The sequence below is a fragment of the Macaca thibetana genome, chromosome 10 (genome assembly GCF_024542745.1).
Source record: "Macaca thibetana thibetana isolate TM-01 chromosome 10, ASM2454274v1, whole genome shotgun sequence".
In the NCBI taxonomy this organism is placed as follows: domain Eukaryota; kingdom Metazoa; phylum Chordata; class Mammalia; order Primates; family Cercopithecidae; genus Macaca; species Macaca thibetana.
In genome coordinates, this window is record NC_065587.1 from 38,148,841 (window position 1) to 38,165,663 (window position 16,823).

At 49.1% G+C, this 16,823-nt stretch overlaps 1 protein-coding gene across 1 annotated transcript in view; it reads right to left on the bottom strand.

Annotated features, from left to right (window-relative positions):
• CDH4 (cadherin 4) overlaps positions 1-16,823 on the bottom strand; it is a 693,168-nt gene that overhangs the window by 183,890 nt on the left and 492,455 nt on the right. Inside the window, exon 3 of the mRNA XM_050745081.1 lies at positions 15,298-15,524. Coding sequence (XP_050601038.1) covers positions 15,298-15,524 — 227 coding nt within the window. The remainder of the gene's footprint in view (positions 1-15,297; positions 15,525-16,823) is intronic.

Here is a 16,823-nt window from a genome sequence, read left to right on the forward strand (position 1 = left end):
GCGTGTGTGTGTGTGTCACTTGCACTGTGTGTATGGTGTGTGTGTGGCATGCACTATGTGTGTGGTGTTACAAGGCAGTGTGTGTGTGGTGTGCACTGTGTGTGGGGTGTGTGTGTGTGTGTGTCACTTGCACTGTGTGTATGGTGTGTGTGTGGCATGCACTATGTGTGTGGTGTTACAAGGCAGTGTGTGTGTGGTGTGCACTGTGTGTGGGGCGTGTGTGTGTGTCACTTGCACTGTGTGTATGGTGTGTGTGTGTGGCATGCACTATGTGTGTGGTGTTACAAGGCAGTGTGTGTGTGGTGTGCACTGTGTGTGGGGCGTGTGTGTGTGTCACTTGCACTGTGTGTATGGTGTGTGTGTGGCATGCACTATGTGTGTGGTGTTACAAGGCAGTGTGTGTGTGGTGTGCACTGTGTGTGGGGCGTGTGTGTGTGCGTGTGTGTGTGTGTCACTTGCACTGTGTGTATGGTGTGTGTGTGGCATGCACTATGTGTGTGGTGTTACAAGGCAGTGTGTGTGTGGTGTGCACTGTGTGTGGGGTGTGTGTGTGTGTGTCACTTGCACTGTGTGTATGGTGTGTGTGTGGCATGCACTATGTGTGTGGTGTTACAAGGCAGTGTGTGTGTGGTGTGCACTGTGTGTGGGGCGTGTGTGTGTGTGTCACTTGCACTGTGTGTATGGTGTGTGTGTGGCATGCACTATGTGTGTGGTGTTACAGGGCTGTGTGTGTGTGGTGTGCACTGTGTGTGGGGCGTGTGTGTGTGCGTGTGTGTGTGTGTCACTTGCACTGTGTGTATGGTGTGTGTGTGGCATGCACTATGTGTGTGGTGTTACAAGGCAGTGTGTGTGTGGTGTGCACTGTGTGTGGGGCGTGTGTGTGTGTGTGCGTGTGTGTGTGTGTCACTTGCACTGTGTGTATGGTGTGTGTGTGGTATGCACTATGTGTGTGGTGTTACAAGGCAGTGTGTGTGTGGTGTGCACTGTGTGTGGGGCGTGTGTGTGTGCGTGTGTGTGTGTGTCACTTGCACTGTGTGTATGGTGTGTGTGTGGCATGCACTATGTGTGTGGTGTTACAAGGCAGTGTGTGTGTGGTGTGCACTGTGTGTGGGGCATGTGTGTGTGTCACTTGCACTGTGTGTATGGTGTGTGTGTGGCATGCACTATGTGTGTGGTGTTACAAGGCAGTGTGTGTGTGGTGTGCACTGTGTGTGGGGCGTGTGTGTGCGGTACGTGTGGTATTGATATGGTTTGGCTGTGTCCCCACCCAAATCTCATCTTGCATTGTATCTCCCAGAATTCTCACGTGTTGTGGGAGGGACCCAGGGGGAGGTAACTGAATCATGGGCTGGTCTTTCCCGTGCTGTTCTCGTGATAGTGAATAAGTCTCACGAGATCTGATGGGTTTATCAGGGATTTTCATTTTGCTTCTTCCTCATTTTCTCTTGCTGCTGTAATGTAGGAAATGCCTTTCACCTCCTGCCATAATTCTGAGGCCTCCCAGCCACGTGGAACTGTAAGTCCAAGTAAATCTCTTTTCCTTCCCAGTCTCAAGTATGTCTTTGTCAGTAGTGTGAAAACGGACTAATACAGGCACGCACTCTGTGTGTGGTGTGTGCAGGGTGTATGTGTGGTGTGTGTGGAGTGCACTGTGTGGTGTGTGTGGGGTATGTGTGTGTGGTGTGTGCAGGGTGTATGTATGGTGTGTGTGGAGTGCACTGTGTGGTGTGTGTGGGTTATGTGTGTGTGGTGTGTGCAGGGTGTATGTGTGGTGTGTGTGGAGAGCACTGTGTGGTGTGTGTGGGGTATGTGTGTGTGGTGTGTGGCGTGCATCCATCGTGTGTGTGGTGTGTGGCGTGCACTGTGTGTGTGGTGTGCACCGTGTGTGTGTGGTGTATGTAGTGTGTTCAGGGTGCATGTGTGTGGTATGTGTGGCATGCACTGTGTGGTTTGCATAGTGTGTGTAGGGCGTGTGTGTGTGGTGTGTGTAGTGTGCGCAGGATGCATGTGTGTGTGGGTGTGTGGTGTGTGTGGTATGCACTATGTGGTGTGTGTAGTGTGTGCAGGGCGCGTGTGGGTGGTGTGTGTAGTGTGTGCAGGGTGCGTGTGTGTGGGTATGTGGTGTGTGTCGCATGCACTGTGTGGTTTGCATAGTGTGTGCAGGGCGCGTGTGTGTGGTGTGTGTAGTGTGTGCAGGGTGCATGTGCGTGTGGGTGTGTGGTGTGTGTGGTATGCACTGTGTGGTGTGTGTAGTGTGTGCGGGGTGTGTGTGTGGTTTGTGTGCCGGGCACCGTGTGTGTGGTGTTCTGGTCAGTGTGCCTGTACCTGCTGTGTGCTGCTGCTGCCCTTCGAGTGCACCTGTTCCCCATCCCTCCTCTCCCCAGGGACACCTCAAGCCCTGTGGAGCCCTCAGTGGGCAGGGGGACAGTGGGGACAATGGAAGGGCCTGGGCAGCAGCAGAGGGACCTGGGGGCTGCCGTGGGCGGGGACTTGCCCTCACCAGCCCTGGAGAGAATGACTGCATCAAGAGGATTCAGGGGTGTCTGGAGCCCTGAGCAGGAGCCCTGGGAAGGACCCTTGGCTGGGGACACTCCTCCTTGCCTTCGGGGGTACCTTGGGGTCTGACTGCACTCTGCCTCCTGAGTCTCTGCCTCGGCTGGAAGGCTCTGGTCCACAAGCCAGCGGGCTGAGACAGAGATTTATTCCCTTACAGCTCTGGAGGCTAGAAGTCCAAGATCAAGATGTCGCAGCGCTGGTCCCTGGGAGGCTGTGCCGGAGAATGTGCTCTGGGCGTCTCTCCAGGCTCCTGGCGGCGCCACAATCTTCCCTGATCTCGGCTTTCTAAGGCACCCCCCAGCTCTCTGCCTCACCTTCACAGGACTTCTCCCTGTGCCTGTCTGTGTCCAGGCTTCCCCTTCTATAAGGACACAGTCCTATTGGATCAGGGCGCACCCTAATTACCTCTTCTTCACTAATTACATCGGCAACCCCCCTATTTCCAAGTTAAGTCATGTTCTGAGGTTAGGATTTCAATACCTGAATTTTAGGGGACATAGTTCAGCCCAAGGGACCTGGGGGGACAGAAACACCCAGAAAAGGCCACAGGTCAGCGCCTGGGCCGGCCTGACTCGGGGACATTGCTTGGCCAAGTTTATCCTCATAAATGCTGACGTGTGCTAGAAGACACAATATTGGTTTCATAAACAACAGTATTTTTTTTTTTTTGCAAACGATACCCACAGGTCCTATTGCCACTTTTCAGCGCTGCAGCAGCTATAGTCAGATGACAACTGGGTGCGAACTTGGTCTCGAGTGTTTCCTGTGAGGCCGGAATATTGCTCTGATTCCTCAGGGGCAACTCAGCACTCCAGTGGGAAATATGGGACCTCATTTGCATTTCCTAATTGAATTGCTATCAGCTTTCCTGCAAGACTGCACCAAAGAACAGTTCTTCCAGATTCCAGCACTGCCTGCATTGCCCACAGAAAGGCTGCTTTTAAATAGTTGCTAAGAGAGGGGGACAAAAGAAGGAGAAAAGTTGCCAAATTGTTATGGTTCATCTAACTGTAAAGCTGTCAGTTTTACCCAACTCCACAGAGTTGCTAAAATAATGGACGGTGGATGCTGCACTTGAAGAAACCTCTACATAAGAGAAATGAAATTTACAGAACCAGGAAATTAGGGGTCCCCGTGTGCCTGCCCTGGCAGAATTTGCTTCCAGGCTCCTCTCAATAAACACTGCCCTGGGGCTCCTAGCACTCTGCAAACTGATGCTTTGAAGGAGTCCATTTGTTTCTCCAGAAACCTCCCCCAGCAGAACTCTTGCTCACCACGTGCCCCCATCAGAACTCCCACCTTCTCCAAACACAGTCAGATAGCCCTCTGCATGCATTTGTTTAAAAAATATTAAATTGTGAGTGATAGTATAAGCATCACAGCGTACAGAGGAGCATCAGCTACATAAATGATGGCAGAATGAGCACCTGTCTTGCCACGAGGCTCCCTCCAACCCTCTGGTGTCCCCCAGCATGGCTTCCTGCTGCCCCCGAAGGGAACCCTCAACTGACTGTAACTGTGCACCTCAGTATCACCCGAATTTGGATTTCCTGGGAGTGTGGTCACTAGGCTGGCACACGTTCCTGCTGCCTGGCACCTGCCTGGTCTCCTTCCTTGGTCTGTTTGTGAGATTTGCTGGCTTTGTTGCTTCTAGCTGCAGTTTGTTCACCTTTATTACTGTATAATATTCCACTTTGGGGGCCCACTGCAATTTATTGACCCATTCCAATGGCGAAGGCATGTGTGTCGTTTCCAGCTTTTGGTGATTATGTGTAAGGCTTCTCTCAACGTCCTGTACAGAGTTCCTGGTATTACCTGCCTGTACTGCTATGGGGCATACACCAAAAACGAGGCATATATATATATATTGGACTTTCACAGTAATTCTGAATTGCTGTCTGAAGTGTTTGTACCATTGTACACTCCCATCAAGAGTATATGAAAAGGCCAGGCAGGGTGGCTCACACCTGTAATCCCAGCACTTTGGGAGGCCAAGGTGGGAGGACTGCTTGAGCCCAGGAGTATGAGACCAACCTGGGCAACATGGTGAGAACTTGTCTCTACAAAAAGTTTAAAAGCAACCAACCCACCAACCAACCAACCAGGGGTGATGATGCATGTAGTCCCAGCTACTGAGAGGCTGAGGTAGGATGATTGCTCATGCCCAGGAGTTTGAGACCGCAGTAAGCTAAGAGGGTGCCACGGTGCTCCAGCTTGGGCAACAGAGTGAGATCCTGTCTCAAAATAAAAACAAACAAGTGAAAAACAGTATTTGAAAATTCCACTTGCTCCAGATTCTCACTAATACTTGGTAGTACAAGTCTTTCCAGTGTTCGCCATTCTGATTGCCCTACTGAGGTTGAGCCAGTCTTATTTATTTATTTTTTTGAGACAGAGTCTTGCTTTATCACTTAGACTGGAGTACAGTGCCATGATCTTGGCTCACTGCAACCTCTGCTTCCCTGGTTCAAGTGATTCTCCTGCCTTAGCCTCCCCAGTAGCTGGGACTACAGGCGCCCGCCACCACACCTGGCTAATTTTTGTATTTTTAGGAGAGATGGGGTTTCACCATGTTGGCCAGGCTGGTGTTGAACTCCTGACCTCAAATGATCCTCCTGCCTTGGCTTCCCGAAGTGTTGAGATTACAGGGGTGAGCCACCGTACCCGGCCTCTGTCTTACATTTATCCACCATGACGCACTGCTGTCTGGTGATCAGCCTGTTTAAACCTCTCATCCATCTTCTGTCTGTCTGTAGGTAGTGATCTGAGGTTCTCTACATGTTCTGGGTGTGAGTCCTCGGTTCGTAACTGAGTGCTGCAAATGTCCTTTCCCAGGCTCTGCCTTATTGTCTCATTTTTAAGATATATGTTTTGATGATCAGAAGTTCCTTTTTTTTTTTTTTTTTTTGACAGTCTTTTGCTCTGTTGCCCAGACTGGAGTGCAGTGGCATGATCTCGGCTAACTGCAGCCTCCACCTCCCGGGCTCAAGCAATTCTCCTGTTTCAGCCTCCTGAGTAGCTGGGATTACAGGCGTGCACCACCATGCCTGGCTAATTTTTGTATTTTTAGTGGAGACAGGGTTTCACCATGTTGGCCAAGCTGGTCTCGAACTCCTGACCTTGGGTGATCTGCCCACCTTGGCTTCCCAACGTGCTGGGATTACAGGCATAAGCCACTGCGCCTGGCAGAAGTCCTTATTTTTAATAAAGTCCAGAGATCATTCTTTCCCATGTTTCATGCTTCACGTGCGATGTGCGAGGAAGCTTTCCACACCCCGGGGTCACATCACTCCCAGCTGCATTGCTTTGCCTTTCATGTTTAGATTTTCCGTCCACCTCAAATGGATTTTGGTTGTGGTGTGAGGTAGGGGTCATTTCACTTTTTTCTTAAAGATGCCCCATTGGCCCAGCACCATATGTTGAAAAGACAGTCTTTCCTCTGTTGTTTCAGTAGAAATGGGCAAACTTTCCTCCAGATGGCCAGATCGTAAATATTTTAGGTATCTCAGGCTAAGGGGCAAAATTGAGGACATTGTATAGGTACTTACATAACCCTTTAAAATGGAATCATTTAAAAATGTAAAAACCATTCTTAGCTTGCTGGCCATAAAAGTCCTGTGGGCTACAGCAGCTGGTACCTGCTCTACAGCACTGCTCTTATAATAAAAAATCAAGGGGCCGGGCGCGGTGGCTCAAGCCTATAATCCCAGCACTTTGGGAGGCCGAGACGGGCAGATCACGAGGTCAGGAGATCGAGACCATCCTGGCTGACACGGTGAAACCCCGTCTCTACTAAAAATACAAAAAACTAGCCGGGCGAGGTGGTGGGCACCTGTAGTCCCAGCTACTCGGGAGGCTGAGGCAGGAGAATGGCATAAACCCGGGAGGCGGAGCTTGCAGTGAGCTGAGATCCGGCCACTGCACTCCAGCCTGGGCGACAAAGCGAGACTCCGTCTCAAAAAAAAAAAAAAAAAAAAAAAAAAAAAAAAAAAAAAAAAAAAAAAAATCAAGGGTTTGCACCCTGGGCATTTGACAAGGCTCATCAGATTGTAAAGATGAACTGGGTGGATTTTGTAGTATGAAAGTTATACGTCCATGAAGCTGATTTTTAAAAACATTACGTATCTTTTTCTGGGCTCACTATTTTTATTCCAAGTGTCTATCCAATCATCTTTGCTCCAAAATGACACCATTTTAATGGCTGTGATTCAGTGGTTCTCAAAAAGGGGCAGTTTTGCCCCCCACGGGAACATTTGGCAGTGGCTGGAAAGAGCTTGGGTTGCATATGGAAGTTATGGGGCTTCACCTGGCATCTAGCAGGTAGAGGCCAGGAGTGTGGCTTACTATCCTGTAGCACACAGGACAGCTCCAACAACGTATCTGGAAGGATGTGTCCTCCCATCTTTTTCTTGTTCTAGGCTACCTTCGCCTTTTCCATTTCCATTAAAAAATTTTAAGTTGGCTCTTTACTCTTCCCAAAACGAGCAAACAAAAAATCTGCTGGAACTTTTATTGAGGTTGTGTTGACTCTATGGCAACTTTGGGTAGAATCAATATTCTAACATAAGCCTTCCAAGTTATGAGCTCGGCATATCCTTCCATTTTTATAGGTCTTCCATTTTTTTCAACAAAATATAAGAAGTCTTGTACATTTTTGTTAGATTTATTCCCAGTTATATGATCATTTTTAATGCCATTGTAATTGGGATCTAGTTCAGATTTTATTTTCTAATGATTTATTCCTGGTACATAGAAGAACCACTGTTATGTCCAGCACCCTTGCTAACCTTACTCATGAATACCAACAACTTAGGACAGCTTCTTTCAGGACAGATTACATTTTCTAACATTCATAATCATATAAACTACAAATAATGTCAGTTTTATTTATTCTAATTTCTTTTTCTTGCCTTACTGCATTGGCTTGTACCTCCAGTGTGTGTATCCTCACTATCAGGATTTGGGAAGACAAAACTTTGGGGAAGCAATTCCTCTTGTTGTGATCTTTGGACAGGTTTGTGTAAGATTTGTTTTAATTTCTCCTGACAGCTTGGGTAGAACTTACTAGTGGAGCCAACAGGTGTGGACATTTCTTTGTGATAAGGATTTTAGTTTTAATTTTATTTGTAACAGTAAAACAGTTCAGGTTTTTTTTTTTCTTATGCTAGTTTGGTAAGGTGTATATTTCTATACTATTGTCCTTTTTATGTATATTTTTAAGTGTGTTGGTATAAATTGTATATAATATCCTCAAATGATCTTTCTGATGTCCACAAGATTAGTCACGATGTCGTCTTTTCATCCCTGATAAGGATTGTTGCAGTTTATACCTTTTCTTTTTACTCAGTCTGATCAGCCTCGTAGTTTAAAGGATGAACTTAGTTATTTCTATTGTTTTCTGTTTCATTGTTTTCTCCTCCTGTGTTAACAATTTCTTTCTTTAGACTTTGGGTCTCATTTTCTGTTATTTTTATAGTTTCTTGAGATGAATGCCTGGATTGTTGATTTTCTGCCTTTTTTTTTTCCTTTTTTTTTTGAGGTAGGGTCTCGCTCTGTTGCCCAGGCTGGAGTGCAGTGGTGCAATCTTGGCTCACTGCAACCTCTGCCCCCTGGGTTCAAGCAATTCTCCTGCCTCAGCCTCCTGAGCAGCTGGGATTACAGGGGTGCACTACCACGCCTGGCTAACTTTTGCATGTTTAGTAGAGATGAGGTTTCGCCATGTTGGCTGGGCTGGGCTCCAACTCCTGACCTCAGGTGATCCACCTGCCTTGGCCTCCCAAAGTTCTGGGATTACAGGCGTGAGCCACCATGCTCAGCCAATTTTCTGCCTTCTTTATCTTGTAATATATGTATTTCAGGCTAAATATTTCCATCTGGGCATGACTTTAGCTACATCCCAGTAGTTTTATTACTCAGTTCAAAATATTCATTAATTTCCATGTGATTTTTTTTTTTTTCTGCCCAAGGGTTAATGAGAAGGCTTTTACTTAACTTCCAAATCTATGGGGATTTTCCAGTTATGTTCTTTGCTATTGATTTCTAGTCTACTTGCTCTGAGTTAAGAAAACAAACTATGTTTTGATTTTAAACCTTTGAAGTATGTTGTGAATTGCTTGAAGGCTATGAAGTATGTTGGGACTTGCTTGGTGAATATTTGTAAATGTTCTGTCTATACTTAAAAATCATGTGTATTTAGCAGTGGTTGGTTTCTGTGCTTTTATACATCTCTGTAAAGCCAGACCTGTTAATTGTGTGATTCTAATCTCTTTCCTTACTGGTATCTTCTGCTTGTTCTATTATTCGCTAAGAAATTTTGTTAAAATTGATCACTGATTGCATAGTTATTTCTCCTTTTATTTCTATCAATTTTGGCACAAATATTTTGAAGTCATATGAAGCGCACACAAATGTAGGATTCCTGTATCTTCTTGGTGAATTGTTTGTCATTATGAGGTGTTCCTCCTTGAACAGAATGCTTTGTCCTCAGATTCTATCATCTGATATTAACAGAGTCCACTAGCTTCCTTTTGATTGATACTTGCATGGTATTTATTTCTCTAAGATTTTACTGCTAACCTTTAGCTTTATACCTTTCAGATGTATCTTTTATAAGCTGCCTATCTTTAGGCATTTAAAGATAAGATGGATTTATCTTTATCCATCAATTTATTTTTTAAAATTATAATAAATATATTTTCATTGCTATAATTACAAATATATTTGCAAATCTGCCATCTTACTCAAAGAGAAAGGTATAGCCCATCTCTTGTTTTCATTTCTCTTTTTTTGTATTTTTTGGCTTGATAATGGAAAAAACAGAATAATAAAAATTTATTATGTCACTATTTATAGACTTTTATGACTCTTTTAGTGATTTTCTAAAGACTTTGTAACAAGTGTCTTTGTTTTATTTAGGAGTAATATTAACTTGTGATTTCCATCATTTTTGAGAAAAATGCAAACAACTTCCATCTCTTTGATTCCATTTATCCCTTCTCAAAGTTTATGCAGTTTTGCTGTGAATTCGAGTTCTCTATTTACACCCATGAAACGTTACACTGCTGTGATTCATTTGTATTTTTCTGTGTACTTGGCCTTTTCCCAGCTCTTCATTCTTTCCTCCATTTCTGAGTGTTTGCCTCAAATTGTTTTATTTTGTTTGAAGAACATCATTTGGGACAGATTCTTTTTTTTTTTTTTTTTTTTTTGAGACGGAGTCTGGCTCTGTCGCCCGGGCTGGAGTGCAGTGGCCGGATCTCAGCTCACTGCAAGCTCCGCCCCCCGGGTTTACGCCATTCTCCTGCCTCAGCCTCCCTGAGTAGCTGGGACTACAGGCGCCGCCACCTCGCCCGGCTAGTTTTTTTTTGTATTTTTTAGTAGAGACGGGGTTTCACCATGTTCGCCAGGATGGTCTCGATCTCCTGACCTCGTGATCCGCCCGTCTCGGCCTCCCAAAGTGCTGGGATTACAGGCTTGAGCCACCGCGCCCGGCCGGGACAGATTCTTTCAGTTTCTCTTCATTCAACTTTAATTATTGAAAGACAGTTTTACCGGATGATAGAATTCTATTTTCTTTTAGCACTTTTAAGATATCATTCCTTGAGAGGCCAAGGCTGGCGAATCATGAGATCAAGAGATCGAGACCAGCCTGGCCAACATGGTGAAACCTCATCTCTACTAAAAATACAAAAATTAGCCTGTCACGGCAGCACACACCTGTGATCCCAGCTACTTGGGAGGCTGAGGCAGGAGAATCACTTAAACCTGGAGGCGGAGGTTGCAGTGAGCTGAGATCGCGCCACTGCACTGCAGCCTGGACGACACAGCGAGACGCCGTCTCAAAAAAAAAAAAAAAAAAAAAAATCATTCCATTGTCTTCTAACCCCCCAACAACCCCCCAGCTCCTGCTGAGAAGTCAGTCTCCTAGTCGTTGCTCCCTCAAAGGAGACTCTGCCTTTTCTGTCTGCTTTTGAGATTTCCTCTTTGTCTTCGGGTTGTAACTATTTTACTATAAAGCATCCAGGTACTGTTTTTTTAAAATATTTCTCCTGCATAGCGTTCATAGGGCTTCTTGAATCCATGCCTAGATGAATGTTATCAGTTTTGGAATATTTTCTGCCACTATATTTTCGAATATTACTTCTGCTCCGTTTTCTCTCTCCCCCTCATATTGCAAATATACACGTTAGACCTTCTTACTACTTCTCCAATATCTCTTACGCTTGCTTCTGTATTTTCCCTCTGTGTATCTCTTCACGCTTTACAGCATGAATGTTTTTGATATTTTTTGCTTCACTAATTCTTTCTTCAGCTATGTCAAATCTGCAGATATATCTATCCATTGAGCTCTTCATTTTGTTTGGTTTAGTTTTCAGTTCCAAATTGCCCAATGATTAATAATTCTGTCTTATACCTTCTAATTATCTCTCAAAGTCTTCTATTTAATTTGCTTAAAGATAGTAAGTGTAGTTACTGTAAAATCTGTCTGATCGTCCCATGCTCTGGAGCCTCTGTGGGTCCTTTCTTTGTTGTCTGTTTTTGAGACAGAGTCTCACTCTGTCACCCAGGCTGGAATGCAGTGGCTCACTCGGCTCCCTGCAAGTTCCTGCCTCCCGGGTTCACGCCATTCTCCTGCCTCAGCCTCCCGAGTAGCTGGGACTACAGGTGCCCACCACCACACCCAGCTAATTTTATTTTATTTTTTGTATTTTTAGTAGAGATGGGGTTTCACTGTGTTAGCCAGGATGGTCTCAATCTCCTGACCTCATGATCTGCCCACCTCGGCCTCCTAAAGTGCTGGGATTACAGACATGAGCCACTGCACCTGGCCCCTGTGGGTCCTTTCTTTTCTGCTACTTCTTTCGATTGTTCTTTCTACATCTTATCCCTCCTCATGTGCCCAGTCATGAGGCTGAGTGCTGGACGTTGAATATGAAAGGAGATGGGCACAGCTCAAGGCCTGGGTGACAGTTCACACTGGGGAAGATGCACAGTTGCTTCTGGCAGGCGGCCAGGACACCAGCAATCCAGTGTCACCTTGATCATCTATAGAGACTGGCATCACGCTCTGTAAGGGCGCATCAACCAGGTGACCCAGCGTCCCACAGTGGCTCCCACTCCCTGCCTGCCTCCTTTTGCCCCCATGCCACCCGGCAAGGCCCAGCAGCTGTGATACGCACAGGACCGTGAAGTCTGGAACCAGGCAATGACAGCCATATGCTGCTATTTTCCACCCCCGACCTCCATAACCTCATGAAATATCAACACCCTTTGGCTGGGACGTGGGTAGCATTACTCTCCCATTCTCCGGAGCAGCTCACCTCAAAGTTGTGTGAATTCTCCCAACACACCCAGCCAGTAAGTCGCAGAAGCCTTGCCGTGGACCCACACCCCGGGCGGCTGCTCTTGCACCATGCCGGGCTCTGCCACACCTGCAAAGTCCTTTTCCATTCCTTCCCCACACATGGCGGCTGCTCTTGCACCATGCCGGGCTCTGCCACACCTGCAAAGTCCTTTTCCATTCCTTCCCCACACATGGCGGCTGCTCTTGCACCATGCCGGGCTCTGCCACACCTGCAAAGTCCTTTTCCATTCCTTCCCCACACATGGCGGCTGCTCTTGCACCATGCCGGGCTCTGCCACACCTGCAAAGTCCTTTTCCATTCCTTCCCCACACATGGCGGCTGCTCTTGCACCATGCCGGGCTCTGCCACACCTACAAAGTCCTTTTCCATTCCTTCCCCACACATGGCGGCTGCTCTTGCACCATGCCGGGCTCTGCCACACCTGCAAAGTCCTTTTCCATTCCTTCCCCACACATGGCGGCTGCTCTTGCACCATGCCGGGCTCTGCCACACCTGCAAAGTCCTTTTCCATTCCTTCCCCACACATGGCGGCTGCTCTTGCACCATGCCGGGCTCTGCCACACCTGCAAAGTCCTTTTCCATTCCTTCCCCACACATCGCTCTCCCATGCAGCACAGAGCTGTGGTCACATGCTCAACGCCCTCATCTGTGATGTGACAGCACCCACTCCCAGGTGTGTGGAGAGGGTTAGACGAGCTAACACCACTTGGGGCAAGGTCTGAGTGGGTCCTAGAAAGTCAGGAGAGGAACCATTGGCAACACAAGTGCTGGAGGACCGGGTCTGCTGGGCTGCGGAGACTGCCCACTGCGCCCTGCAACAGCCATGTCTTAGGGACTCAGGGCTGCACCCCACAGTGACCCCATGGCCCTCATGGGACAGGGTCCCCAGGCTGCCCAAGGGCCTGCCTTGTTCACCAGGGCGTGGCTTGTAATAATGACTCAGGAAAGAACAAAAACGACATACGCCGGACTCACAGGTGGGCCTCACGATTCACTATTTGGGGGCCACTGCCGTTACAGCCGCGCTCTGCTGCCTGATTTAACACCTGGCTCCCCGGGTGTGCTGGGCCTGGGACATGAATTCAGTGTCCCCTGCTCCTCTGGTTGGGTGCTTCCTGCGCCAGCCTGGCGTGGGTCGAGGAGCAATTCCCACGGGGACTGTCTAGCAGCAACCACAGCTGGACCTGCCCCTTCCTCAGAGGATCAGGGGATTAAATCTGAAATCGCTTCATTAACATGCCCAAGAAAAGGTGCCATTATATTTTCAATCAGAGCCTTCACCAGAGGCTTTCGACAGGCTCTCAGGGGCTCTGCTCTCGGCTCATGAGGTGCCAAGTTTCTGCATCACAATCGGAGACTTGGGGACAGCTTGGAAGTCACAGGCGTGATGGGGATGCAAGTCCCTGCCTGTCAGTGTCCCGGTACAGCTCCTGGAGGGAAGGGGCCCCCATGGCACAGGGTCCCCAGGATGTCCAGGCTCACCGGGTGTGGCTTGTAATAATCACTCAGGAAAGAACAAAAATGACATACACCATCCTAGACTCTTCAGGACTCACAGGTGGGGCTCATGATTTGGGGGCCACTGCCATTAGAGGCGCACTCTGCTGCCTGGTTTAACACACTCAGGAGGATGCTCAAGACCTCCTTCCCCCTGGGGGTCAGCTCATCACGCGCTGAAGACTGTCCGCCCGAGTCACACTTTGTCTTTTCTAACCTAAACCACCTCCACGTCCATCTAAGAAACAAGTCAGAAGAAGACACAGGTCCCTCCCTTCCCAAAGTGGGTTCCTTGGCACACCTGTCTTGCAAGCTTTCCATGGAGAAGGGTTCCTTGGTCAGACAGTTTGGGGAAACTTGCAGACTGTGTCCCACTCAGAGGCTTACACAGCACACGAGGCCTGAGGTTCTGAGAAACCCACGGAAAGGAATCTGCTTGCCTCTGCTTAATGCTTTACTTCCTGAGGTCCCTTTTCCAAGGGAGTGCCCATGATTGCTAGCGGCCGCCGCCTTGCATGGTGATTTCTTTTGCTCACCATACCTCAAATGACCCCACAGAGGCCTCATGTTACCTGGGGCGGGGGATCTGGAGGGGTTGGCACACGTTCTCTCCACCACTGTGGCCCCCCAGGCAGGCAGCTGCAACAGCTGGACCTGAACGAAGGCTGGCCTTCCTTAGCACCCTCCCACAGCCCTCCTGGTTGCAGCTTCTTCAGCAGCCTCCACACCTTAAGGCTGGCGTAGTGGCTGCAACCAATGCCAGGACACTCAAGGTGGACGGGACCTGGCCACTTCCCCATAAGGCACAGGGAACCTAACAGCTAGGAACTGGGGGATGAACACAGGTTGTTCAGGAGCCTGGTGCTGGATTGCTGGAATATGCGGGGATGAAAGGGAGCTCTCAGGACAGGGGATAGTGAAGGCGCCCTCCCTGTCACCCAGATGAGCCAGGCAGCGGGTTAGAAGGAGGCAGAGTCAGAGGGCAGCTGGGATGCTGAACGGCAGACGTTTTATGTCTGTGTGAAGCTGTCTCTCTCTCTCTCTCTCTCCCCCCGCCCTCCGTCTCCCTCTCCTCTCTCCCCCCCCGTCTCTCTCTCTCTCTCTCCCCCCCCTCTCTCTCTCTCTCTCTCCCCCCCTCCCTCCCTCCGTCTCCCTCTCCTCTCTCTCCCCCCTCCCTCCCTCCGTCTCCCTCTCCTCTCTCTCCCCCTCCCTCCGTCTCCCTCTCCTCTCTCTCTCCCTCTCCCTTCTCTCTCCTCGCTCTCCCAGCCATCTCTCTCCCTCCTTCTTTCTCTCCCTTTCTTCCTCTCCCTTCCTCTCCTTTCCTGTCTTTCTGCTTCTCCTCTTCTCTTTCTCCCCCTCCCTCTCTCTCCCTCTCCTACCCGTCCGTTCCTGTCTCCCTTCACCTGTCTTCCTCTCTCTTCGTCTCTCTCTCCATCCCTTCCCCACTCTCCGGTTGGCTCCTTTCCAACCACATGACCCTGCCTCGCTTCTCATCCCTCCAGGCTGCAGAAGGCCCTGGGCCTGGTGGCTACACACTTCGGGAGGCAGGAGAGATTTCAGAATATGCAGGGCCCAGTTTGAAATGAAAATGTGGGGCCCCTTGTGCGAAAACATATGAAAAGCATCGAGACCGTGGCATAGTGTCTGAACCTGAGTGTGGGGCCTGTGCACCTGCCCAGGGGACCTTCCTGCAACGACGGCCGTGTCTCAGGTCAGTGAAGAGGGCAGGGGTGCTCGGCTGGCAATGACCTGAGCGGCACAGCCCGAGGAGGAGGTGACTGTCCATCCTGAGGGAGCCCTGGCAGAGGCTCTGCCCGGGGCCTGCAGGAGGAACTAAGACATCTAAAGTCCGGTGCAGACCTGGGCGGTCACACCTTACCTTGTGTCCAGAGTGCAGGGACGAGGTCTGGGCCACCAGCAGCCGTACCACGGCGTCCCATCTCTCTGCTGTCTGGCTGTCCCACGCGGTCACCGTGAATGCCACCTGCTCGGAGGGGACCTGCAGCTCCCGGGTGGCGAAGACCGTCCCGTCGGACCCGACTTTGAAGTCCACGCTGTTGGTCTCGTATTGCGTCCCCTTGGTCCCCACACAGCTGCTGAACTTGACTGCAAGAGGAGAGGGAGACAGTCAGGATCGGCCTGGCCAGCAGAAGGGTGGTAACAATGGCAGCAACCATGCAGGACGCTCTCCAGGCCCCCCGTGGGCATCAGGGGCATGAGGTCTGCACTGATTTCTCCACCTCCTGAGAGGGTGGTGTGTTTTATCTCAACCCCTAGAGAATTAGCCAGAGGCCTTTAAAAAAGGAGGGAAAAAACAAAGCAACGCTGAGCTTCCGTTCTATCTACAACACAGCTGCACTCCCTTCCGCAAATGCATCTCTCCCTCGCCGCTATTACCTCCGAATTCAGCCGGAGTCTGTGAGCAGCACAGTGGGTACCCTCCACCTCAAAAATATGCCCTCGGTTCCCCCCACTCTTGCCTACGCAAATCTTCTTCCTGCCAGGGGAGACTGTGAAGCCCCTAATGGACCTGTTTCTCCACCCCAAGAAGGAGCAAGAGAAAGCTGGCATCTGGGGACCGTTCCCCCACGGCAGGTGGATTCTGGCAGCAGAACTGGGCTCTGCTGTGTTTCTGGTCCTTTTTATTACTAAGCCAGAACTGATGCCTGCAAACCGCCTTGGGGTGGGCTGGGCAGATGCGGCCAGGGCAGACCCTGGCCCCACCAAGTGCTTTCTTCGTGAATTGGAAACCGAGTTGAAGGCAGACAGTCTCTTGATACTGCTGGGTGCTGTGCATTGCTTCACTTCCAAAACATTACCAGGCACCAGGATGCCAACCTCCCTTCACGGCTCCAGCACCATGGCCATCTCTAATTCTGCCGCAGAAAAAGACACCTCCAGAGGCGCAGATTCATCCGGACACATTAGTGCATTTTTTAGACGTGTGCTTTTGCAACTGTCACCTACAGCCATGGTGAATTATGACGCGCCCACAACCCGTGTCACATTCTGCTGATAAAAGCCACGGATAAAGTTACCTAGTATTTATAAAAATGTGGGTATCTAAGCAATTATGGTAGGAGGATTGGTTTTTCAAGCAATTTTGCTGTCACAGCTTACATGATTTAATTACTATTTATTCAAGAAACCAAAAAAAAGCGACTCACTGTTACATTAGATAAAGTGTTTTCCCCTCGCGTTCACCTTTTACTGTTGCCTGCCTTGAAAGAATAAATGACGTGTCTGTTGCCTCGTCTCAAATAGTTCACTTTAGGTATCTTCCCAGCCAATGGCACCTCCCACTTGTGCGTTTCATGTGAAAATGTTTTTAAACGTGATGACACCAGGCATTTCCACCCTGTCTGGTTCCACAGAGCAATGAAACTTCCAGACTCCAGGGCCCCC